The sequence below is a fragment of the Salmo salar genome, chromosome ssa01 (assembly GCF_905237065.1).
Source record: "Salmo salar chromosome ssa01, Ssal_v3.1, whole genome shotgun sequence".
Classification (NCBI taxonomy): Eukaryota; Metazoa; Chordata; class Actinopteri; order Salmoniformes; family Salmonidae; genus Salmo; species Salmo salar.
The window spans coordinates 81,286,488-81,313,126 of NC_059442.1; the positions used below are offsets into that span (position 1 = coordinate 81,286,488).

General features: G+C 42.8%; 1 protein-coding gene across 1 annotated transcript in view; it reads left to right on the plus strand.

Moving 5' to 3' along the window:
• slc9a3r1 (SLC9A3 regulator 1) overlaps positions 1 to 25,741 on the plus strand; it is a 46,166-nt gene extending 20,425 nt beyond the window's left edge. The window contains 5 exon segments of the mRNA NM_001141752.1: positions 20,320 to 20,490; positions 22,055 to 22,208; positions 22,805 to 22,848; positions 23,753 to 23,851; positions 24,428 to 25,741. Coding sequence (NP_001135224.1) covers positions 20,320 to 20,490; positions 22,055 to 22,208; positions 22,805 to 22,848; positions 23,753 to 23,851; positions 24,428 to 24,574 — 615 coding nt within the window. The 3' untranslated portion in view covers positions 24,575 to 25,741.
• Positions 25,742 to 26,639: the final 898 nt, after the last annotated feature.

Sequence of the window (26,639 nt, forward strand, 5' to 3'; positions counted from 1 at the left end):
GAAAGACGATCTTTATCTTCACTCCGTACATCACAAAACAAGTACTTGTCTTTTGTCTTCTTCTCACCCTATTCTGATATCTCATCGTATTTAAAGTCTGTTTTGAAAGTGTGGGATTCTCCTTAGAGCATTATAGCAATGTAACACACACTTCCTGACATGGCTGGGTGGTAGTTATTTTCTCCTTTTCAATAAAACCTGTAGCGGAATAGAGGGCTATCTGGGTTTACTTTAGTCAGCTTCAGCAAACACTACAGTGTTTTCAGGACCCGGACAAACACTACAAATTCATATTTTCCTGAAAATCTACCAAGTTTCAATACCGGGACTCATTCATATTTATCCCGAGAGTCCTGGGAAATACAGAAAAAATTGGAATTGCCCTTTTTTTAAAGCATTTTAAAACCAAGATATGTTCACTATGCCAGGGTTCTCCCCAAAAAAGAGGGCCCTGCGTCACCTTGTAAGCTTAGCTGTGCCACTATTTTAAAGATTTCAGAGCAAATTAAACTGATAGAGTAACTATCATTACTAAACGTCTTTGATTGCCTATAACATTGTTATGAACAGCCTGTTCTACAATTCACAAATTCAGAGCGTTATGTTCCGCAATTAATTCCGCGCGTTTCAAGTAGTAGGCTATCGACACAGCGTGCACTCGGGACGCACAGCGTGCACTCGGGACGCACAGCGTGCACTCGGGACGCACAGCGTGCACTCGGGACGCACAGCGTGCACTCGGCAGCGTGCACTCGGGACGCACAGCGTGCACTCGGGACGCACAGCGTGCACTCCGTGTATAGTGTTGTCTAATCATACAAACTTTTTAACGGCAGTCAAACAAAAGTCAAATGGACCAAATTTGCTAAGCTTGCTAGATATTCTGTCATTATTTGGAAAAATTCTGTTAATGATACTAGATCTGCTCTTGCAAAAACAGGGGTATTAAGAGAACTTGATTTTTACACAATTTAATCTTAACGGGGACCAACTCTGTTAAAAAAATATACATACAGTATCTACACTCATACCGTTTGTCGATCTCACACATACTCTCATATGGGCCGCAAGTATGCGAGTCAGGATTTTGGATTTCAGTCGGATTAGGACTGGATAGGAACATAGCTTAGGTTCTAGGACAGGAAAAGATGGATAACAATTCAGAGGCATGAGAGAAATTATATTTAAGACTTCATGTCTGTGACAGAGAAGCCGATCACATTTGTGACTGTCTGAAGAGTCACAATGACAGCTCAGAGGCACATGTTATTTTATAGGCTATACTGTAGGGATTTCCTGTAGGGTTTATTAACTGCGTTCAGGTCGCGTGTGCATTCTGGTAGTGTAAAGTATGCATGTATTTTAATTCATGGTGACTTTTTGTGTTAAGTAAATATGCTAGTCTAAAGGCTTCCATGTGACTACCTGTTTGGAATATGTGCCATTTCATTTTTTTGCTAATCTGCTGCTGCGCATGTGTATTTTGTGGAATTGAGTTAGTGCGACATTGGGGCAAAATGTTGTAATTTCCAGGGTCTTGTCATTTTTTGGGGGGGGGGGGGGCATGTTAATGTGTTCCCAGGACAGTCATGGGATCCCAGTTACCCATGTTAATCCCTATAGTGGACTACTTTTGACCAGAGCCCTATGGCAATATATAGGGAATAGGGTGCAATTTGGTACACCGTGAGACAGTCAAATACTGCTGCTGGTTGGTTGACTGCATATGAGCTCAGTGCCCTGTTACTCTGCTATAAAGTGCATTGAAATTGAATGTGATCTTTAATAGACAAGCAGTTGTTTTTGGATGATTTTAGCTTTGTTTGAGCATTGCCATTTAAATCTGCACTTCTAGCATTACGAAAGCTCAAAGCAAACCGCTCGAATCATCCCCAAAATATCAATCCATTTACAACCTCTTGCCTATCAAAGATTGAGAGTCTTTGCTGTAGCTGTCTGAGGACACAACTCTCGGTGTTTAGAGTGCAGGTCTTTGCTGTGACAGCGGCTGGCTAGGGATCAGAGGCTCAGGCCCCTTCGTCTCCCCAGGACAAAACATCTTATTGTCAGCCTGCCTTACCTCCCAGACCCCCTGAGGACCGGCTGGAGCTGGGCGTGGTGACGGACACTAGCAGGATGTGTGGGGGGTGTAAAGTCCTTGTGCTGTGTAATTCTAAGACCCAGTGTTATTCTACCTTTCCTTGGGCAGAATTCTTCTCTAAGCCAACATCAATGGCTGAGTCCCAGCAAGGACCTACACCAACAGTACCAACCTTAACCTGTCTATCTGCCAAACATGGTCATACTGACATAGTGAAGAGAATGATGAAAGAATGAGCGAGAGATGGAGTGAGATGCACTATATATGCAAAAGTATGTGGACACCCCTTCAAATGAGTGGATTTGACTATTTCAGGCACACCCGTTGCGGACAGGTGTATAAAATTGAGCACACTGCCATGCAATCTCCATAGACAAACATTGGCAGTAGAATGGCCTTACTGAGAGCTCAGTGATTTTCAACGTGGCACCGTCATAGGATGCCACCTTTCGGGGTTGGGTTAATTGCGGAAGACACATTTCAGTTAAAGGCATTCAGTTGTACAACTGACTAGGTATCCCTGTTTTCCCTTTCCAACAAGTCAGTTTGTCAAATTTCTGTCCAGCAAGCGCTGTCCCACTCAACTGTAATTGCTGTTATTGTGATGTGGAAATGTCTAGGAGCAACAACGGCTCAGCTGCGAAGTGGTAGGTCACCCAATATCACAGAACGGGACCACCGAGTGCTGAAGCGCGTAGTTTGTAAAAATCATCTGTCCTCCGTTGCAACACTCACTACCGAGTTCCAAACTGCCTCTGGAAGCAACGTCAGCACAAGAAATGTTCATCGGGAGATTCATGGAATGGGTTTCTGTGGCCGAGCAGCCACACACAAGCCTAAGATCACCATGTGCAATGCCAAGCGTCGGCTGGGGTGGTGTAAAGCTCGCCACCATTGGACTCTGGAGCAGTGGAAATGCCTTCTCTTGAGTGATGAATCACGCTTCACCATCTGGCAGTCTGATGGACGAAATTGGGTTTGGCGGATGCCAGGAGAACACTACCTGCCCTAATGCATAGTGCCAACTGGAAAGTTGGAGGAATAATGGTCTGGGGATGTTTTTCATGGTTCGGGTTAGGCCCCTTAGTTCCAGTGAAGGGAAATCTTAACGCTACAGCATACATTGACATTCTAGATGATTTTGTTCTTTCCTACTTTGTGGCAACAGTTGAGGAAGGCCCATTCCTGTCTCAGCATGACAATGCACCCGTGCACAAAGCAAGTTCCATACAGAAATGGTTTGTCAAGATCGGTGTGGAAGGACTACACAGCATATACACAACATATACCTTTGGATGAATTGGAAAGCCGACTGCGAGCCAGGCCTAATCGCCCAACATCAGTGCCCGACCTCACTAATGCTCTTGTGACTGCTGCAGGGACTTGCTTCCATTCAATGTTCCAACATCTAGTGGAAAGCCTTCCCAGAAGAGTGGAGGCTGTTATATCTGTAAAGGGGGGACCAAGTCCATATTAATGCCCATTATTTTGGAATGAGATTATTGACAAGCAGATGTCTACAACAGTTTGCAGTTCTCCCAGGCTCAGCACGATGAGTTGAAACAGGAGAACGGCAAGATTAAAGTAATTGGTAAGTCATTGAGAGAGGACATCAGTTCTGTGTGTGAATCCATGATAACAATGACGGATAAATCAGACTCGAGGGACAATCGAGGCAAAACAACATGGTTCTGGACGGAAATGCAGAATCTCCACATGAGACCTGGACGGAGTCTGAGGACAAAGTGAGGGACATTACCTCTGATAACTTGAAGATTGGCCACAGGAAGATTTGAGGTGGAACGTGCCCACATGACTGGAAAACCCACCACCGGCCCAGGTGATGGGCCCAGGCCAACAGTGGTCTAGTTCCTGAGGTTCAAGGACAAGGTACCTGTTCTGGGAAGAGCCAAGAACTTGAGAGGAACGTATATCTTCCTCAATGAGGATTATCCTGAAGCTGTGCGCCAGAAGAGGAAATAACTTTTCCCAGCCATGAAAGCAGCCAGAACGCGTGGGGACGTTGCTTACATCCGCTATGAGGCTCATTGTCCACCCTCCCTCCCAGAAGCCTGGAGGGGATGAGAGAGCCAAGCCTATGGGTTCATAGCTTCAACCCTGCAACACACACACACACACACACACACACACCAATTGATTAATGGACTGCTGAATGTATATATTTTCTCTTGCTTTGTTTGCTCTTTTCCATATGTCTATCTCTAATATGCTACCCAGGAAAGGCTGAGCCTTAGAAATAAGTTTCATGAAATCAATAACTTGTTAACAGCAGATGATAGCAGTAGCAATACAATGATATATCTATAGAAGAGACAGAAATGCTTATGGGGGAGGTGTTGCTGTATATATTCAAATAAAAATGTATTGGTCACATATACGTGATTAGCAGAAGTTATTGCGGATGTAGTGAAATGCTTGTGCTTCTAGCTCCAACAGTGCAGTAATATCTAACAAATTATACAACATATACACACATCTAAGTAGGAATGAATTAAAACTTTATACATATGGACGAGCAATGTCAGAGCGGAACAGACTAAGATACAGTATATACATGCAAGATATGTAAACATTAAGTGAATGCGATACCGTAGAATAGTATAGAAAAAAACTATATACATATGAGATGAGTAATGCCAGATATGTATTCAGAGCCATATTCCTGTAATGCTGAGAGAATATCCTATGTCAAGTGTTATTGAAGTGTTGTTGTTGCAGGTTCACTTGGCACATTTAAAGCCTCTTCTTTTGGGGTGTTGCTATATGCCACCAAGTGCTTGATAGTGTATGTTATGTAAACAGAGGTCTGCTTTCTTGGGGACCTGAATATTGACTGGTTTTCATCAAGCTGTCCGCTCAAGAGGAATCTTCTCACTGTAATCAGTGCTTGTAATCTGGTTCAGGTTATTCATCAACCTACCAGGGTGTTTACAAACACTACAGAAACAAGATCATCCACATGTATCGATCACAGTTTTACTAATACTGTAGATCTTTGTTCTAAAGCTGTATCCGTACCCATTGGATGCAGTGATGACAATATACTGCAGTGGCTATATCCAGGAAAGCCACAGTTCTGAAAGCTGGGCCTAAATAGTCTAAGAGATCATACCAAGGATTTTGCTGTGACTCATGTGGATTATAATAAAGATATTTGTTGGTCTGATGTGATTTTAATAAGGAGCATCCAGATGCTGCACTTGATGAAATTGCTAATTCCAATTATTAATAAACATGCACCTGTTAAGAAGCTATTAAGACTCCATGGATTGAGGAATTGAAAAACTGTATAGTTGAAAGAGATTGGCCTAAAGGAGTGGCTAATAAGTCTGGCTGCACATCTGACTTCCTGCAAATGGAGAAATCATGTGACTAAACTCAACAAAAAGAAACTATTATGAAGCCAAGATGAATAATGGAACAAAAACTTGAGTACTTTTTAAATAAAATTATGGGAAGAAAGACATTCAACTCCATCTTTCATTGAATCAGATGGCTTATTCATCACAACCATTTGATGTTGCCAATTATTTTAATGATTACTTCATTGGTAAAGTGGGCAAACTTAGGCAGGAAATGCCAACAACGAACAGTGAGCTGTCGTATTCATGCATTTAAAAAAAAAAACATAATGAAAAAAGCATTGCAAGTTTGAATTTTGTGAGGTTAGTGTGGGAGAGATGGAAAAAATATCAACCAATAATGACAAACCTCCTGAGGCATTGAGCACTTGGATGGAAAGCTACTGAGGGTGGTAGCTGACTCTATAGCCACTCATATCTGTCATATCTAATTAATCTGACCACTTCTAATAAGAAAGTGGTCAGATGAAGCAGATGCTAAGCTACAGGACTGTTTTGCTAGCACAGACTGGAATATGTTCCGGGATTCTTCCGATGGCATTGAAGAGTACACCACATCAGTCACTGGCACCATCAATAAGTGCATAGATGACTTCGTCCCCACAGTGACCGTATGTGCATACCTCAACCAGAAGCCATGGATTAGAGGCAACATTCGGACTGAGCTAAAGGGTAGAGCTACCACTTTCAAGGAGCGGGTCTCTAATCCGGAAGCTTATAAGAAATCCCGCTATACCCTCCGACTAACCTTTTAAAAGAGGCAAAGCGTCAATACAGGACTAAGATCGAATCGTACCACACCGGCTCCAACACTTGTCGGATGTGGCAGGGCTTGCTAACTATTACAGACTACAAAGGGAAGCACAGCCGAGCGCTGCCCAGTGACACAAGCCTACCAGGCGAGCTAAATTACTTCTGCTCACTTCGAGGCAAGTAACACTGAAGCATGCATGAGAGCATCAGCTGTTCTGGACGACTGTGATCACGCACTCCGTAGCCGACGTAAGTAAGACCTTTAAACAGGTCAACATTCACAAGGCCGCAGGGCCAGACAGATTACCAGGACGTGTACTCCGAGCATGCGCTGACCAACTAGCAAGTGTCTTCACTGACATTTTCAAACTGTCCCTGACTGAGTCTGTAATACCAACATGTTTCAAACAGACCACCATAGTCCATGTGCCCAAGAACACAAAGGTAACCTGCCTAAATGACTACTGACCCGTAGCACTCACGTCTGTAGCCATGAAGTGCTTTGAAAGGCTGGTCATGACTCACATCAACACCATTAACTAAAACACTAGACCCATACCAATTTGCATACCACCCCAACAGATCCACAGATGATGCAATCTCTATTGCACTCCACACTGCCCTTTCACACCTGGACAAAAGGAACACCTATGTGAGAATGCTATTCATTGACTACAGCTCAGCGTTCATCACCATAGTGCCCTCAAAGCTCATCACTAAGCTAAGGACCCTGGGACTAAACACCTCCCTCTGCAACTGGATCCTGGACTTCCTGATGGGCCGCCCTCAGGTGGTAAGGTTAGGTAACAACACATCCGCCATGCTGATCCTCAACATTTTTTTTATATATATATTTTTTTATTTAAAAAGTATTTTTTTATTATTTATTTATTTAAAAAAAATGTATATATATTTTTTTGGTAATAATGACAATTACAACAATACTGAATGAACACTTACTTTAACTTCATACATCAATAAAATCAGTTTAGCCTCAAATAAATAATGAAAAAACATGTTCAATTTGGTTTAAATAATGCAAAAACAAAGTGTTGGAGAAGAAAGTAAAAGTGCAATATGTGCCATGTAAGAAAGCTAACGTTTAAGTTCCTTGCTCAGAACATATGAACGTTTATTCTTTCAGTGAAATACGGAACCGTTCCATATCTTATCTAACGGGTGGCATCCCTAAGTCTAAATATTCCTGTTACATTGCACAACCTTCAATGTTATGTCATAATTACGTAAAATTCTGGCAAATTAGTTCGCAATTGTTGCATATACCCTGACTCTGCGTGCAATGAACGAAAAATGACACAATTTCACCTGGTTAATATGTCCTGATAACCTGGATTTCTTTTAGCTAAATATGCAGGTTTAAAAATGTATATTTCTGTGTATTGATTTTAAGAAAGGCATTGATGTTTATGGTTAGGTACAGTCGTGCAATGATTGTGCTTTTTTCGCAAATGCGCTTTTGTTAAATCATCAAATCAAATCAAATTTATTTTTATATAGCCCTTCGTACATCAGCTGATATTCTCAAAGTGCTGTACAGAAACCCAGCCTAAAACCCCAAACAGCAAGCAAAGCATGTGAAAGAAGCACGGTGGCTAGGAAAAACTCCCTAGGAAAAACTCCCTAGAAAGGCCAAAAACCTAGGAAGAAACCTAGAGAGGAACCAGGCTATGAGGGGTGGCCAGTCCTCTTCTGGCTGTGCAGGGTGGATATTATAACAGAACATGGTTAAAATGTTCATAAATGACCAGCATGGTCAAATAATAATAATCATAGTAGTTGTCGAGGGTGCAACAAGCACGTCCGGTGAACAGGTCAGGGTTCCATAGCCGCAGGCAGAACAGTTGAAACTGGAGCAGCAGCACGGCCAGGTGGACTGGGGACAGCAAGGAGTCATCATACCAGGTAGTCCTGAGGCATGGTCCTAGGGCTCAGGTCCTCCGAGAGAAAGACAGAAAGAGAGAATTAGAGAGAGCATATTTAAATACACACAGGACACCGGATAAGACGAGAAATACTCCAGATGTAACAGACTGACCCTAGCCCCCCGACACATAAACTACTGCAGCATAAATACTGGAGGCTGAGACAGGAGGGATCAGAAGACACTGTGGCCCCATCCGATGATACCCCCGGACAGGGCCAAACAGGCAGGATATAACCCCACCCACTTTGCCAAAGCACAGCCCCCACACCACTAGAGGGATGTCTCCAACCACCAACTTACCGTCCTAAGACAAGGCCGAGTATAGCCCACAACGATCTCCGCCATGGCACAACCCAAGGGGGGGTGCCAACCCAGACAGGAAGACCACGTCAGTGACTCAACCCACTCAAGTGACGCACCCCTCCCATGGACGGCATGGAAGAACACCAGTAGGCCAGTGACTCAGCCCCTGTAAAAGGGTTAGAGGCAGAGAATCCCAGTGGAAAGAGGGGAACCGGCAAGGCAGAGACAGCAAGGGCGGTTCGTTGCTCCAGCCTTTCCGTTCACCTTCACACTCCTGGGCCAGACTATACTTAATCATAGGACCTACTGAAGAGATAAGTCTTCAGTAAAGACTTAAAGGTTGAGACTGAGTCTGCGTCTCTCACATTGGTAGGCAGACCATTCCATAAAAATGGAGCTCTATAGGAGAAAGCCCTACCTCCAGCCGTTTGCTTAGAAATTCTAGGGACAATTAGGAGGCCTGCGTCTTGTGACCGTAGCGTACGTGTAGGTATGTACGGCAGGACCAAATCGGAAAGATAGGTAGGAGCAAGCCCATGTAATGCTTTGTAGGTTAGCAGTAAAACCTTGAAATCAGCCCTTGCCTTAACAGGAAGCCAGTGTAGGGAGGCTAGCACTGGAGTAATATGATCAAATTTTTTGGTTCTAGTCAGGATTCTAGCAGCCGTATTTAGCACTAACTGAAGTTTATTTAGTGCTTTATCCGGGTAGCCGGAAAGTAGAGCATTGCAGTAGTCCAGCCTAGAAGTAACAAAAGCATGGATTAATTTTTCTGCGTCATTTTTGGACAGAAAATTTCTGATTTTTGCAATGTTACGTGGATGGAAAAAAGCTGTCCTTGAAACAGTCTTGATATGTTCTTCAAAAGAGAGATCAGGGTCCAGAGTAACGCCGAGGTCCTTCACAGTTTTATTTGAGACGACTGTACAACCATCCAGATTAATTGTCAGATTCAACAGAAGATCTCTTTGTTTCTTGGGACCTAGAACAAGCATCTCTGTTTTGTCCGAGTTTAAAAGTAGAAAGTTTGCAGCCATCCACTTCTTTATGTCTGAAACACAGGCTTCTAGCGAGGGCAATTTTGGGGCTTCACCATGTTTCATTGAAATGTACAGCTGTGTGTCGTCCGCATAGCAGTGAAATTTAACATTATGTTTTCGAATGACATCCCCAAGAGGTAAAATATATAGTGAAAACAATAGTGGTCCTAAAACGGAACCTTGAGGAACACCGAAATTTACAATTGATTTGTCAGGACAAACCATTCACAGAGACAAACTGATATCTTTCCGACAGATAAGATCTAAACCAGGCCAGAACTTGTCCATGTAGACCAATTTGGGTTTCCAATCTCTCCAAAAGAATGTGGTGATCGATGGTATCAAAAGCGGCACTAAGATCTAGGAGCACGAGGACAGATGCAGAGCCTCGGTCTGACGTCATTAAAAGGTCATTTACCACCTTCACAAGTGCAGTCTCAGTGCTATGATGGGGTCTAAAACCAGACTGAAGCGTTTCGTATACATTGTTTGTCTTCAGGAAGGCAGTCAGTTGCTGTGCAACAGCTTTTTCTAAAATTTTGGAGAGGAATGGAAGATTCGATATAGGCCGATAGTTTTTTATAATTTCTGGATCAAGATTCGGCTTTTTCAAGAGAGGCTTTATTACTGCCACTTTTAGTGAGCTTGGTACACATCCGGTGGATAGAGAGCCGTTTATTATGTTCAACATAGGAGGGCCAAGCACAGGAAGCAGCTCTTTCAGTAGTTTAGTTGGAATAGGGTCCAGTATGCAGCTTGAGGGTTTGGAGGCCATGATTATTTTCATCATTGCGTCAAGAGATATAGTACTAAAACACTTTAGTATCTCCCTTGATCCTAGGTCCTGGCAGAGTTGTGCAGACTCAGGACAATGGAGCTTTGGAGGAATACCCAGATTTAAAGAGGAGTCTGTAATTTGCTTTCTAATGATCATGATCTTTTCCTCAAAGAAGTTCATAAATGTATTACTGCTGAAGTGAAAGCCATCCTCCATTTGCGAAGGCTGCTTTTTAGTTACCTTTGCGACAGTATCAAAAAGAAATTTCGGATTGTTCTTATTTTCCTCAATTAAGTTGGAAAAATAGGATGATCGAGCAGCAGTGAGGGCTCTTCGATACTGCACGGTACTGTCTTTCCAAGCTAGTCGGAAGACTTCCAGTTTGGTGTGGCGCCATTTCCGTTCCAATTTTCTGGAAGCTTGCTTCAGAGCTCGTGTATTTTCTGTATACCAGGGAGCTAGTTTCTTATGACAGATGTTTTTAGGGGTGCAACTGCATCTAGGGTATTGCGCAAGGTTAAATTGAGTTCCTCGGTTAGGTGGTTAACTGATTTTTGTCCTCTGACGTCCTTGGGTAGGCAGAGGCAGTCTGGAAGGGCATCAAGGAATCTTTGGGTTGTCTGAGAATTTATAGCACGACTTTTAATGCTCCTTGGTTGGGGTCTGAGCAGATTATTTGTTGCAATTGCAAACGTAATAAAATGGTGGTCCGATAGTCCAGGATTATGAGGAAAAACATTTACATCCACAACATTTATTCCATGGGACAAAACTAGGTCCAGAGTATGACTGTGGCAGTGAGTAGGTCCAGAGACATGTTGGACAAAACCCACTGAGTCGATGATGGCTCCGAAAGCCTTTTGGAGTGGGTCTGTGGACTTTTCCATGTGAATGTTAAATTCACCAAAAATTAGAATATTATCTGCTATGACTACAAGATCCGATAGGAATTCAGGGAACTCAGTGAGGAACACTGCATATGGCCCAGGAGGCCTATAAACAGTAGCTATAAAAAGTGAGTGAGTAGGCTGCATAGATTTCATGACTAGAAGCTCAAAAGACGAAAACGTCGTTGTTTTTTTTTTTTGTAAATTGAAATTTGCTATCGTAAATGTTAGCAACACCTCCGCCTTTGCCGGATGCACGGGGGTATGGTCACTAATGTAACCAGGGGTGAGGCCTCATTTAACACAGTAAATTCATCAGGCTTAAGCCATGTTTCAGTCAGGCCAATCACATCAAGATTATTATCAGTGATTAGTTCATTGACTATAACTGCCTTGGAAGTGAGGGATCTAACATTAAGTAACCCAATTTTGAGATGTGAGGTATCACAATCTCTTTCAATAATGGCAGGAATGGAGGAGGTCTTTATACTAGTGAGATTGCTAAAGCGAACACCGCCATTTTTAATTTTGCCCAACCTAGATCGAGGCACAGACACGGTCTCAATGGGGAAAGCTGAGCTGACTACGCTGACTGTGCTAGTGGCAGACTCCACTAAGCTGGCAGGCTGGCTAACAGCCTGCTGCCTGGCCTGCACCCTATTTCATTGTGGAGCTAGAGGAGTTAGAGCCCTGTCTATGTTCGTAGATAAGATGAGAGCACCCCTCCGGAAAACAGTTTTCAACCAGCGATTGAGTTGTGAGACTCTGCTGTAGAGCTCATCACTCCCCCTAACTGGGAGGGGGCCAGAGACAATTAATCGATGCCGACACATCTTTCTAGCTGATTTACACGCTGAAGCTATGTTGCGCTTGGTGACCTCTGACTGTTTCATCCTAACATCGTTGGTGCCGACGTGGATAACAATATCTCTATACTCTCTACACTCGCCAGTTTTAGCTTTAGCCAGCACCGTCTTTAGATTAGCCTTAACGTCGGTAGCCCTGCCCCCTGGTAAACGGTGTATGATCGCTGGATGATTAGTTTTAAGTCTAATACTGCGGGTAATGGAGTCGCCAATGACTAGGGTTTTCAATTTGTCAGAGCTAATGGTGGGAGCCGTCGGCGTCTCAGACCCCACAACGGGAGGAGTAGAGACCAGAGAAGTCTCGGCCTCCGACTCGCTTAATGGGGAGAACCGGTTGAAAGTTTCTGTCGGCTGAATAAGCGACACCGGTTGAGCATTCCTACAGCGTTTCCCTCCAGAAGCCATGAGAAAGATGTCCGGCTGCGGGGACCGTGCGAGGGGGTTTATACTAACGTTACTATCTGTACTTACTGGTGGCACAGACGCTGTTTCATCCTTTCCTACACTGAAATTACCCTTGCCTAACGATCGCGTCTGAAGCTGGGCTTACAGCACAGCTATCCTTGCCGTAAGGCGATCGTTCTCCTGTATATTATAAGTACAACGACTGCAATTAGAAGGCATCATGTTAATGTTACTTAGCTTCGGCTGTTTGAAGTCCTGACGAACCATGTCCAGATAAAACCTCCGGGGTGAAAAAGTTGAATGAAAAAAAGTTGAGTGAGGGGAAAAAGTAAAAATATACGCTAATGAAAAAGTAAAAAACCGTCAGGTATCAAAGTAAGATCGGCAACAAAAACGCACAGCAGCGTAAACAAGTCTGCAAGTTGTGACCGGAAACAGATGGAAATCATCCCCCGTTTGGCGAAGTTGGCTGTCTTTGTTAGGAAGAAATAGTATTCACACAGTTCGCAACGAGCCAGGCGGCCCAAACTGCTGCATATACCCTGACTCTGTTGCAGAGGTGACACATTTTCCCTAGTTAAAAGAAATTCATGTTAGCAGGCAATATTAACTAAATATGCAGGTTTAAAAATCTATACTTGTGTATTGATTTTAAGAAAGACATTGACGTTTATGGTTAGGTACAAGTTGGCGCAACGACAGTCCATTTTCGTGAATGCACACCGCATCGATTATATGCAACGCAGGACAGACTAGATAAACTAGTAATATCATCAACCATGTGTAGTTAACTAGTGATTATGATTGATTGATTGTTTTTTATAAGATAAGTTTAATGCTAGCTAGCAACCTTGGCTTCTTACTGCATTCGCGTAACAGGCAGGCTCCTCGTGGAGTGCAATGTAAAGCAGGTGGTTAGAGCGTTGGACTAGTTAACCGTAAGGTTGCAAGATTGAATCCCTGAGCTGACAAGGTAAAAATCTGTCGTTCTGCCCCTGAACAAGGCAGTTAACCCACCGTTCCTAGGCCGTCATTGAAAATAAGAATGTGTTCTTAACTGACTTGCCTAGTTAAAAAATATTTGTACATTTTTATTGTATTTTTTTTTATTTAAAAAAAATCGGCAAATCGGTTGCCAAAAATACCGATTACCGATTTGTCATGAAAACGTGAAATCGGCCCTATTTAATCGGCCATTCCGATTAATCGGTCGACCTCTACTCTCAACTGCGTTTATTTTCAACGAACTTAACGTGTAAATATTTGTATGAACATAAGATTCAACAACTGAGACATAAACAAACAAGTTCCACAGACATGTAACTAACAGAAATTGAATAATGTGTCCCTGATCAAAGGGGGGGGGGGGGGGGGGGTCAAAATCAAAAGTAAGTCAGTATCTGGTGTGGCCACCAGCTGCATTAAGTACTGCAGTTTATCTCCTCCTCATGGACTGCATGCGATTTGCCAGTTGTTGTTGTGAGATGCTACCCCACTCTTCCACCAAGGCATCTGCAAGCCATGGCAGAACACTGACATTCCTGTCTTGCAGGAAATCACGCACAGAACGAGCAGTATGGCTGGTGGCATTGTCATGCTGGAGGGTCATGTCAGGATGAGCCTGCAGGAAGGGTACCACATGAGGGAGGAGGAGGTCTTCCCTGTAACGCACAACTTTGAGATTGCCTGCAATGACAACAAGCTCAGTCCAATGATGCTGTGACACACCACCCCAGACCATGACGGACCCTCCCGCTCCAGAGTACAGGCCTCGGTGTAACGCTCATTCCTTCGACGATAAATGCAAATCCGACCATCACCCCTGGTGAGACAAAACCATGACTCGTAGGTGAGGAGCACTTTTTGCCATTCCTGTCTGGTCCAGCGACGATGGGTTTATGCCCATAGGCGACGTTGTTGCCGGTGATGTCTGGTGAGGACCTGCCTTACAACAGGCCTACAAGCCCTCAGTCCAGCCTCTCTCAGCCTATTGCGGACAATCTGAGCACTGATGGAGCGATTGTGTGTTCCTGGTGTAACTCGGGCAGTTGTTGCCATCCTGTACCTGTCCCGCAGGTGTGATGTTCGGATGTACCGATCCTGTGCAGGTCTTACACGTGGTCTGCCACTGTGAGGATGATCAGCTGTCCATCCTGTCTCCCTGTAGCGCTGTCTTAGGCGTCTCACAGTACAGACATTGCAATTTATTGCCCTGGCCACATCTGCAGTCCTCATGCCTCCTTGCAGCATGCCTAAGGCATGTTCACGCAGATGAGCAGGGACCCTGGGCATCTTTCTTTTGGTGTTTTTCAGAGTCAGTAGAAAGGCCTCTTTAGTGTGCTAAGTTGTCATAACTGTGACCTTAATTGCCTACCGTCTGTAAGCTGTTAGTGTCTTAACGTCCGTTCCACAGGTGCATGTTCATTAATTGTTTATGGTTCATTGAACAAGCATGGGAAACTGTTTAAACCCTTTACAATGAAGATCTGTGAAGTTATTTGGATTTTTACTAATTATCTTTGAAAGACCGGGTCCTGAAAAAGGGACGTTTTCATTTTTTGCTGAGTTTATAAAAATGATGTTTCTTTGCAGGATCTATGTCCTGACTTTCAAGAATGGCTGAATTGTTTAGATTTTCTGGTTGGCTGGATGCAAGTTTCACCTTTTTTAGTTATTTCAGATCTACAGGAGTACAAATTTCACCATGGCCCGTGGCAATATGTTGGCACATGAGAATTATTCAAATCTGGCAAATATTTGTTCATTCTTGCATTCTATCCATGTTGGCTTTCACGGACTACCTGAGACATGAAACAGATTGGTGGGAGGGCATACAGGCTATCGCCAATGTATTAATGCGCAATTGGCCTAAAATGGGTAATGTAAACACTTCAACTTCTTCATTTCTATTTGACACTGTAGGTTTTTGTGGAGAAGTAAACATTTTTAGGTGTGACGTCATTACCTCCATCTGTTTTTATCAACAGAAGTTTCTAAAATGGAAATGCACCGCAACAGGCAACTGTCACATCTGTTTTCTATGCAAACTGTCTAAATGTCTACAAAAAGTTAATAGAATCATGGCTACTGTTTCACTTTTGAAATTTGATCACGCCCCTGTAAAGATAATGTTGTGAACATTGGAAACAATTTTCTGATATAGGTGAAATCAAGCAACAATATTATTTTCATGGATATATCCAATTACATTTCTATAGAAAAGCTATGAAAACAGAGGAACACTGAGCCTTTGCTGCCCTTCCAGCTGTATATTGTTGCTTAAGTTGGGTAAGTGAGATTAGTTACTCAGCCTGCATAGGAACCATTTTTTTAAAGCATAGCAACCAATGTTTTTGCACAGATTAAAGTATTTTGGTTTTTGTCCTCAAATGGAAGGATTAAAGCTGCTATTTGTAACTTTTTGGGCTTCTTGACGAAATTCACATATGTATATATGTATGTGTGTGTTATAGCTCTGTCATTCTCAATGAAAGCAAGTCTAAGAAGTGGTAGATCTGTTCTATGTGTGGTATTTCTATGCTTCCCGTTTTAAATTTAGTTTTGTCTGACTTTCAGTTTTGTACACCAGCTTCAAACAGCTGAAAATATATTATTTTTGGTTATTGAATAGGTACTGTACAACACAGCGGTTTAGATGATACAATGATTCTCTACACTATACATTGCATGTTTTGTCACAAACTGAAATTAGGCAAACTAGGAAATGGAGGAGCGATTTATAGTATGAATTTACTTATCAAACATGCAGAAAGCATTACAGGCATCAAGAGCAAATGTAAATGAAGTGAAAGTGCCGCTTTTGATTGGACAGTGAGTTTGAGGCATTGTTCTTGATCTGTTTCACATTGAGGCTCTAAGGATGCTCTTAGCCTAGGGCTAAGGTTCAGTGTGAACATGCCTGTTGTGTCTTTGCTCTCCTGCTGTGTGTCTTGGGCTGATTCTCTCTATAGTGGTGGTGGTGGTTGTAACTGGATTAAAGAGCTCACATTACCTTCAGGTGTCCATTTCAAACACCTTTCCAGAAACCATGCTGCTAAGAGATTTTAGATGGCTCTCGGTGCTTTCTTCTGCGTTTTGTGTACTGTGTGTAAACCAGCAAACTGTGTCTCCCCCACATTCAAAATCTTGTTTGTTTGACATCATTGCTGTTGAAATGACAGTCTGGGATATGAGATTTTCCAGGCCTCCACCCATTCTATTGTGAGTTCTAATAATTTCTCATTCAGTACTGAAGCTGTCATTTTGCCCATGTTGGTTTTTCTCAACAGTCAATGATTATGAAGCCATGTGTGAATCAATAAAACATTACATAATGACCTTCCATATTCATCCCAGGCAAACTGTCTCCATTTCATATATCCTGACTTTATGTTCTACAAGTATTCCTCAGCAGGGAGACACCCAACATGGTGGCCGATCAGGATGCAAAGGTTGCTCTGTTGGTAACAGAGAATCATTAACAGGTGACTAACAATAACACAGCTGTAATCTCTGGAACAACCCTCTTTATCAGGAAATGGGAGGAGGGACACTTCATTTTTATTAGGGCTCATGATGTTCTCCACTATTGCTTATATATCCTCCGGTCATAAAATGTCTCCAACTTTCCATTATCTGTTCTTTTGGTAAGACTGAAATGGGATTTATCATTATTACAGCATCCTCTAAGATGTCGCTAATAACCAGGGTGTTTTTGTTTCACAACGTTTTGTCCTCTATATCTGACTACCTGTCTTCCCTTGCTAATCCCATTTAATGTTTAGGCATATATATTTAAAGAATTCGGCAAACTTTGTTTGAGATTTAGAAATCTAATGGATGCCATATTGGCACCAAAAGGTCAAAGATGAACTGTATTGTAGTCTGGTTCTAAATGAGAATGTTTGCCATAGAGAGGGTTTGATTGGTGCCAACATGGAGGTTAGATTTCCAACCTCTCTCTGGCCCTGGTATTGCTGACCTCATTCCCATCCTGCTGCTACACAGTAGAATCTCCTATGTAGCTGTTAGCCTGTCTCCAGATGGATTAAATGCTTAACCCAGCGTATGGCCACTCCTGGATTAGCCCGTTATACTAAACATCAGTCAGTGCTCAGCTAGTCACTCCTGGAAGCCTTGTCACTCACGTGAGACAGAGTTTAACGTACATGCAGTACTGTATGTACACATGCACCCACACAGCTCTCGCACAACATCAAGTCACACACTGTTCAGCTTTTAATTCTTAAAAGTAACCTTTCATTTCAGATGAATTAAAAAACATAATCTTGTTTACAATGACAACCAGGAGTCAGTGAACTTCTCTTAGATACAATATTATCCTACTGTGTATACATATAGATGTACAGTGCTAATCAAATGGCTACCTGGACTATTTGCATTGAACCCCCCCCACTGCTGCTACTTGCGGTTTATTATCTATGCATGGTCACTTTGCCCCCATCTACAGTTGAAGTCGAAAGTTTACATACACTTAGGTTGAAGTCATTAAAACTCGTTTTTCAACCACTCCACACATTTCTTGTTAACAAACTATGGTTTTGGAAAGTCGGTTAGGACATCTACTTTGTGCATGACACAAGCAATTTTTCCAACAATTGTTTACAGACAGATTATTTCACTTATAATTCACTGCATCACAATTCCAGTGGGTCAGTTGACTGTTCCTTTAAAAGGCTTGGAAAATTCCAGGAAATGTCATGGCTTTATAAGCTTCTGATAGGCTAATTGACATCATTTGAGTCAATTGGAGGTGTACCTGTGGATGTATTTCAAGGCCTACATTCAAACTCAGTGCCTCTTTGCTTGACATCATGGGAAAATCAGAAGAAATCAACTACGACCTCAGAAAAATGGTAGATCTCCAAGTCTGGTTCATCCTAGAGATAAACGTACTTTGGTGCGAAAAGTGCAAATCGATTCCAGAACAACAGCAGGGGACCTTGTGAAGATGCTGGGGGAAACGGGTACAAAAGTACCTATATCCACAGTAAAAAGAGTCCTATATTGACATAACCTGAAAGGCCGCTCAGCAAGGAAGAAGCCACTGCTCCAAAACCGCCACAAAATAGCCAGACTACGGTTTGCAACTGCACATGGGGACAAAGATCGTACTTTTTGGAGAAATGTCCTCTGGTCTAATGAAACAAATTAGACCTGTTTGGCCATAATGACCATCGTTATGTTTGAAGGAAAAGGGGGGACGCTTGCAAGCTGAAGACTACCATCCCAACCGTGAAGCACGGGGTGGCAGCATCATGTTGTGGGGGTGCTTTGCTGCAGGAGGGACTGGTGCACTTCACAAAATAGATGGCATCATTAGATAGGAAAATTATGTGGATATATTGAAGCAACATCTCAAGACATCAGTCAGGAAGTTAAAGCTTGGTTGCAAAAGGGTCTTCCAAATGACAATGACCCCAAGCATACTTCCAAAGTTGTGGCAAAATGGCTTAAGGACAGCAAAGTCAAGGTATTGGAGTGGTCATCACAAAGCCCTGACCTCAATCCTGTAGAACATTTGTGGGCAGAACAGAAAAGGCGTGTGCAAGCAAGGAGGCCTACAAACCTGACTCAGTTACACCAGCTCTGTCAGGAGGAATGGGCCAAAATTCACCCAACTTATTGTGGGAAGCTTGTGGAAGGCTACCTGACACGTTTGACCCAAGTTAAACAATTTTAAGGCAATGCTACGAAATACTAATTGAGTGTATGTAAACTTCTGACCCACTGGGAATGTGATGAAAGAAATAAAAGCTGAAATAAATCATTCTCTCTACTATTATTCTGACATTTCACATTCTTAAAATAAAGTGGTGATCCTAACTGACCTAAAACAGGGAATTTTTACTAGGATTAAATGTCAGGAATTGTGAAACTGAGTTTAAATGTATTTGCCTAAGGTGTATGTAAACTTCTGACATTCAACCTTACATATTACCTTGACTAATCTGTACCCCCTGCCTCTTTTATTGTTACTTAAAAAAAAAAAAAACGTTTAGTTAATTTAGTAACTATTTTCTCAACTCTTTTCTTAACTGCATTGTTGGTTAAGGGCTTGTAAGTAAGCATTTCACGGTAAGGTGTTTTGGGCGTATGTGACAAATAACCTGTTGTGTTGGGCGTATGTGACAAATAAAATTAGATTTGATAGTATGTAGAAGCAAGTATATAGCTTGGAGCAACTATAGTATTCATTGAGTAAAACTGCACTATGCTTGCTTGGTCAGTAACTACTAACAGCAGTTGGTCCAATATTGTTAATGTCTATTTTCCTTGCTAGCCGTCTCTGTTCCACATTTCCACTAATAAAACACAGGGTGACATTTTCCTTTTCCCAGATCCCTCTCTGTGGCGTAAACCTGTCATGGAATGTTCCCTCTGTTCTTTAATACATTGAGAACACAAACTTTGCTTCTTGGTCTTTGGATGGTTGCTCAATGCTACAACACTGTCTCTGGATATTTGTCACACTAATGGTATTCTAACCTGATTTTAATATCTCCATTTCATGTCAACTGTTGCTTTATCATTTGGAGTTGTTGGGTGCTTATTTTTTATCTTTGCTAATCACAATCTATTTGTAGAGGAATACGCCTCTGAGTGGCGAGATGGGATCCGCCTCTGAGTGGCGAGATGGGATCCGCCTCTGAGTGGCGAGATGGGATCCGCCTCTGAGTGGCGAGATGGGATCCGCCTCTGAGTGGCGAGATCTGCTCTCTCCGTGTAACGAGATCTGCTCTCTCCGTGTAACAGCGTAGACGTGCTGAACTAGACATTCTCTCTCGCTCATCGATCTGTGTGCTTAACTCGATCTGTTTTCTCTGTCTGTCCGCAGGAATCGAAGGCAGAGCTGCGTCCTCGTCTGTGCTTGCTGAAGAAGGGTGCGACGGGCTATGGCTTCAACCTGCACAGTGAGAAGTCTAAACCAGGCCAGTACATCAGGGCTGTGGACGAGGACTCTCCTGCTGACAAGGCTGGCCTCAAACCCCAGGACAAGATATTACAGGTACGTCTTTACTGTACATGTTCCTTTACACACACACACACACACACACACACACACACACACACACAAAAGTGTGTGGACTCCAACACAAACAGCGAATCTGTACATGACGTTTTTATAAACCCAACTACTTAGCAGGAGTCCTCTTATCCCCATCTCTAGGCCAGATTAGGAATGCTGGGCGATACTCTTCTGGTACGGTCTGTCCACCCTTATAAACTTTACAAACATGATGTCTTTGTCTGATCTGTTGTACAGACAGTAGGCATTGATGTGATAATCAGACAGTTTAGGGGTGTGTGTTTTGCCTGACAGGTGGGAACGTGGCATGTGCTGGAGGAGGAATGTGTGTTGTAATCCCATTACATCAGTGGCAGTGGTCAAATCAAAATCTCATTTTATTGGTCACAAATTTTGCAGATGTTAAAACCGGTGCAGCGAAATGCTTATGTTTCTCACTCCAACAGTGCAGTAATACCACACAATACACAGAAATCCCCCCTCCCCCCAAAAATAAAAATGAAGAAATATAAGAATGAGCAATGTCATAGTCCGGAATATTTAATGTTGTGTATGGACCGTATATCAATAGAAAGGTGTGTGTGTGTGTACAGCAGTAGTTATCTAGGATGAGCTTTGACGAGAATACAGTATGTAAACATTATTAAAGTGACCAGTGTTCTATGTCTATAGGGCAGCACTTTCTAAGGTGCAGGTTTGAGTAACCGGAGGGTCGCCAGCTAGTGACGGTGAATAAGTTCAGGGCAGGGTACTGGGCAGAGGCCGGCTAGTGGTGACTATTTAACAGTCTGATGGCCTGGAAATGGAAGCTGTTTTTTTCAGTCTCTCAGTAATGGCGATCAGTACCGGGATTAGGCAATGCACTACTGGGAAGTGTGTGTGAGGTAGAAATAGAGGGAAAGTAAGGGAGAGAGGGTTATACAAGGCCTGTGGTGTTTGTTTCCCTTCACACACTGTCTTTTGTCCTTGACCTTTTATTCTGTTTTTGGGGCTCTTGGTCCTCATGTTGTAGTACTACCAGTTAATTCAATAACAGTGTCTCTGACCTGCATTACGCTCCAGTTACACTGACTTCAAACGGTGTGTAACAAAGGTCAAGGCTTACATCTAATGCTTTATACTAACCAGGGACATGTTTGTGAGCTACCATTCTTAGGTATGGTAATATATACACACACACACACGGAGGAATGGGATCAGGGAGAGGGTGTATAATGGCTCTGTTGTTTGATCAAAGTGTGGGAGTCTGTGAGAGATTCCAGATGGTATTCCCACCTCTTGACTTTTCTCCCGCTGGAGTTCGACAGGCAGTCCTCCGTCTTGTGGCAGTGCTTAGTTCCTACAGCGAACCATTTAGTTCAGTTTAAACCTCCTTGGGAGGACTGGACTATGTGTTATAGTCCCTATCCACTACACCACCCACAGCATGGCTGCATTCACATCAAGTCTATTGTCTCACTGTTCTCTCTGTTATTGTTGTGGATGTACTGGACAGCTGTACTGTAATAACAACATTGTTTCCTCTTCTCTCCCCCACCCCTAGGTTAACAGTATGTCAGTAGTAGGGATGCAGCACAGTGAGGTGGTAGCAGCCATTAAGGCTGGGGGAGATGAGACCAGTCTACTGGTGGTGGATCATGAGGCAGAGGCTTTCTTCAACAGCTGCAACATCATTCCTACTGAGGCCCACCTCACAGGTACACACACATAAACACTATTCCATTGGAAAACAAGACAGACACACAGGCGGTGATACGCGGGGGCGGGCAGATGGACGGACGGACGGACGGACACGCAGGCAGGCAGGCAGGCAGATATATATACACAGACAGACTCGGACGCGTATGTACGCACACACACACAGGCACGCAGTGACAGACACAGAGATATATATATATATATATATGCTCGCACAGACAGAGCAGCCTTGTTGAAGTTAATGATTAAACTGAAGTTTGGGTGGAGGACTAGCTGGCTGGCATCAGAACTAGAACAAGCCAATAGCCTTCTCTTTAAAGATGAAGTCATTGCAACCGTGTCCACAGTGACAGCTGTGGTGTGGAGGAAGCAAAGGGCTCTAAATATCCGGGACAGAGGAGTCAAACCCTTTATTCAGATATCTAATTTCCACAGTATTTATTAGTCCGATTAGTCAACAATACCTCTGACCTCATACAGCACAGGCGTGAAGGGAGGACTGGGGTTCCAAATAAGGTGTTTATCTGCCGTTTGTGTCCCCATTCCTTATTAACAATGTCAACAAAACAAAATATTGTCCCACTGTTTCCTCTAGGACCTCTTCCTGAACCTGTGTCGGATGGAGAAGCAGAAGAGGAGGTGAGGAGGACTGTGTGTGGTGTGGAGGCAAATCCGCTCGCCTTGTCTGTCTCGCTCACTCTCTCTTTCCCAAACACTCACATATTTCAGAGCTTTAATTATTTAATTGGTAAATCAGAAACCTAAATAAGTCTTTGGCTAGATAAGATGGGTGTGTGATGTCAGTAGGATCATCCACTATAATCATTCCTCATTGAAAGCAGACGGGCTTAATGTAGGGACACTAATGGTACTCTATCCCCTAAAAAGGGCACTACTTTTGACCAGAGCCCATTTTGTCTCTGATTAAAAGCACACTATTACTTTATAGGTAATAGGGTGCCATTTGGGACAAAGCAGCCATGACACCTGGGAACAAGCATAGGGGATTGGTAGCGATGACATCGTGGCTGGCCCTGTCGCCATGGTAACTGTCAATCAGAGTGGTGGATATAGTGAGCCAGTGTGCTCTCTGCCCAGCCCTGAGGGAGCATGGGATTGCGAGCCTCTATAATTCCTGAAGCCTACTGGTAATTCTGTTAATGAGATGAGATGGACGAGAGCTAGTCAGATAATTAGCCATCTTGCTCACTCCCACTCACACTGACTCAGAGCTATAAAGCTGAGAGTAGAGAACAAAAGCACACAGCACATCTCAATGGTTCTGAGCAAGTGCTGGTAAAGTCAATATTCAGCAGCAAATAAGACTGCACACAGTGATCAGTGTTGTTGTCAGAACCAGTTGATTGAATCACAGGTTGCTGTGAGTAGGGCACTGCATGGTGAATCCTGACCCCTTGTGGCCGCTGGTGATTGGTGTGATTTCAATGTACTGGAATGTGTGTTTCATAGGTGTGTTTATCTGGTGTGTGTGATGCAGGTGAACTATAAGGTGTTTCTAATGTGTGTCCCTCTATCTCTACAGGTTGGGGTAAAGCCTAAGGTGTCCGTCAGTTCATCTACATCCAGCGCTTCCTCCACTGGCTCTCTACCAACAGCCACTGCCAGCACCCCTCCACCAGAGGTGTGTGTGTACGTGTGTGTGTGTGTGTGTGTACGTGTTTAACTATACTTGTAAGAGACCAGAAGTAAACAAACATTTAGCCAACTGGGGACATTTTGTTAGTCCCTACAAGGTAAAATTCTATTTGTAGGGGGTTTATGGTAAAGGTTAGAATTAATGTTAAGTTTAGGGTTAGGAGCTAGGTTTAGGGTTACAGTTAAGGAAAATAGGATTTTGAATGGGACTGAATCGTGTCCCCACAAGGGTAGTTATACAAGACTGTGTTATTTATTTTAATTTAACCTTTATTTAACTAGGCAAGTCAGTTAAGAACAAATTCTTATTTACAATGACGGCCTAGGAACAGTGGGTTAACTGCCTTGTTCAGGGGCAGAACAACAGATTTTTACCTTGTCAGCTCAGGGATTCGATCTAGCAACCTTTCGGTTACTGGCCCAACGCTCTAACCACTAGGCTACTGCTGCCCCCAGCGGTGAACATTTTTGTCAGTGGAATATCTAATGAGTAACTCTGTGTCTCTCTCTCTCTGTGGGTGGGTGTGTGTGTGTGTGTGTTTGCTTGCACGTACAAATCCAGGTGGTTCCGGCTAAGGAGTCTGATGCAGGCCTAGCCCTCAGCATGTCTCTAGCTCAGGCCAAGGAGAGGGCTCACCAGAAACGTTCAGCCAAGAAAGTCCCTGCCATGGACTGGCGCAAGAGGAATGAACTCTTCAGTAACCTATAAACCACATATTTCCTTCCTCCTTTTTGTCTCCCTTTTGCTCTCTCCAAACGTGCGCGCACACACACACACACGTGAAAGTGTTATTGGTTGTGATTTCATGATTTTCATCATGTGATAATTTAGGGGTTTTCCACCTTTTTTTTTTAAACACCACTCCTGAATAAGAAACAATGTAATTAACAATTAGAAGCTGGAAAAACAATGTACAGTTGACCTCTAGTAGAGTAAGATGATGACAAAATAAGAGATTATGGGATGCAGGGAAAATGATAAAGGAATAAACATTGCTAGAAAGTGTCAAGGTGTGTTGTCAGTCTTTTAATCTGCAATCTGGTTGGTTGATGGTCGCAATACTTCCTTATAAAATCATGAGCTAGCCAATAGCAAGCTGGAACTGATGGCGCTTTGTGGATGACTGATTCATCTTCAGTCTTATTTCCAGAGACTTTCATGCTTTAGTACTTCTGACAAGATGAACGACAGACAATCTGTTGAATTCTTAGCAATACAAGACCATTGTCTAAGCATTTATCACCTAAGTGGTCTACACATCTGTTTGGCAAATATTACTGAATTTGTTCAGGAATTGTATCGTTCTAATGCTGACCACTGGTTTACTTTGGTGTGATGTTTACTACCCTGTCTATTTGAAGATTTTGTCATGTCAATTCTTAGATGGGTAATTGAATACATTAAATTCTGTTCTAAATGTGACATGGTCATATGTGGTTGTAGATTTTTGAATCCAAAGTTAACCATTCTATCTTTGTGTAAAGTTGAAACATTCCTGAGTTAACAACCTGTCCAAACCAGTGTTCAATCACACCCATTGTAAAATCCTAAATAGTTTATATTTGTATCATGATTCAACATTTTCAACGTTTTAAAGAATGACATGAAAATATAATTGTTCATGTTTCTTTCATTAGATTTGTACAGTGAATTATGTCTTAAACAAACTGAGGATTTCTTTCTTTTTCTGAATAGACTCTTGGTTGACACTGTGTCAGTTAGCTCTGGTCCAGGGCGCCACTAGGCGCTATAGTATAGACCAGGGATCAACTCCAACTCTGGTCCTGGAGAGCTACTGGGTGTGAAGGCTTTTGTACACTGGTAGAAGGGCTGAGTTGTATTGATGAGGATAACAGTTATAAATTTGGTATCAAACATGTCTTTTTGTCTGTTTTCTTTAACCCTTTTTGTGTGTCTCACCATGCGTTCTCTGTGGGATCTCAGAAAGGAAAACAACTGTTTTAGATTCTCCTTTTTAATGGTTTAAACAGTAAACTGATGATTAAGCAGGTGGGCGTGCATCACAAACACAGACCAATCAGCAAGTCAATAGCTAGTGCTCTAGAACAATGTTCTGACATTAGAATGAAGCCTAAAATAAAAAAGGGCACACTTTACAGTTCTTACAATTCCTGTTAGTAAAGCGTCGTGTTGTTGTTGTAGTTAAGGTTATGTACAGTAAAAGGTTTTAGGGCTCTATTCAATCCGTATCGCAGAAGTTCAGCAGTATAGCGTGATTGAAATGTAACGGCAATATTTCCACGTTAGTGCAGACTCCATTCACGGTAAACGCAGCATAGATAAGCTCAATCAGAAAGTAACTTTTTACATTTTTATCGCTTCAGCCCTAAGATTGAGTAATCATTCACCCAAATTACATAAATTAGCATTTATAGACAGTGGCCAGGTGAAGATGACTTTAATCATGGATTGTCTTACCTTGTCCATAGACTGTTTTACAGGGTAAGGAAACCAATATGTAATTTCTGTGTGTGTGTGTGTGTGCACACCTACACACAACTCTGGAAAAAATTCAGAGACCACTGCAAAAGGATTGTTTTTTTCCAGCAGGACAATGCTCCATGCCACACAGCCAGGTCAATCCAGGTGTGGATGGAGGACCACCAGATCAAGACCCTGTCATGGCCAGCCCAATCTCCAGACCTGAACCACATTGAAAACCTCTGGAATGTGATCAAGAGGAAGATGGATGGTCACAGGCCATCAAACAAAGCCGAGCTGCTTGAATCTCCAGACCTGCAAAAAAATTAAA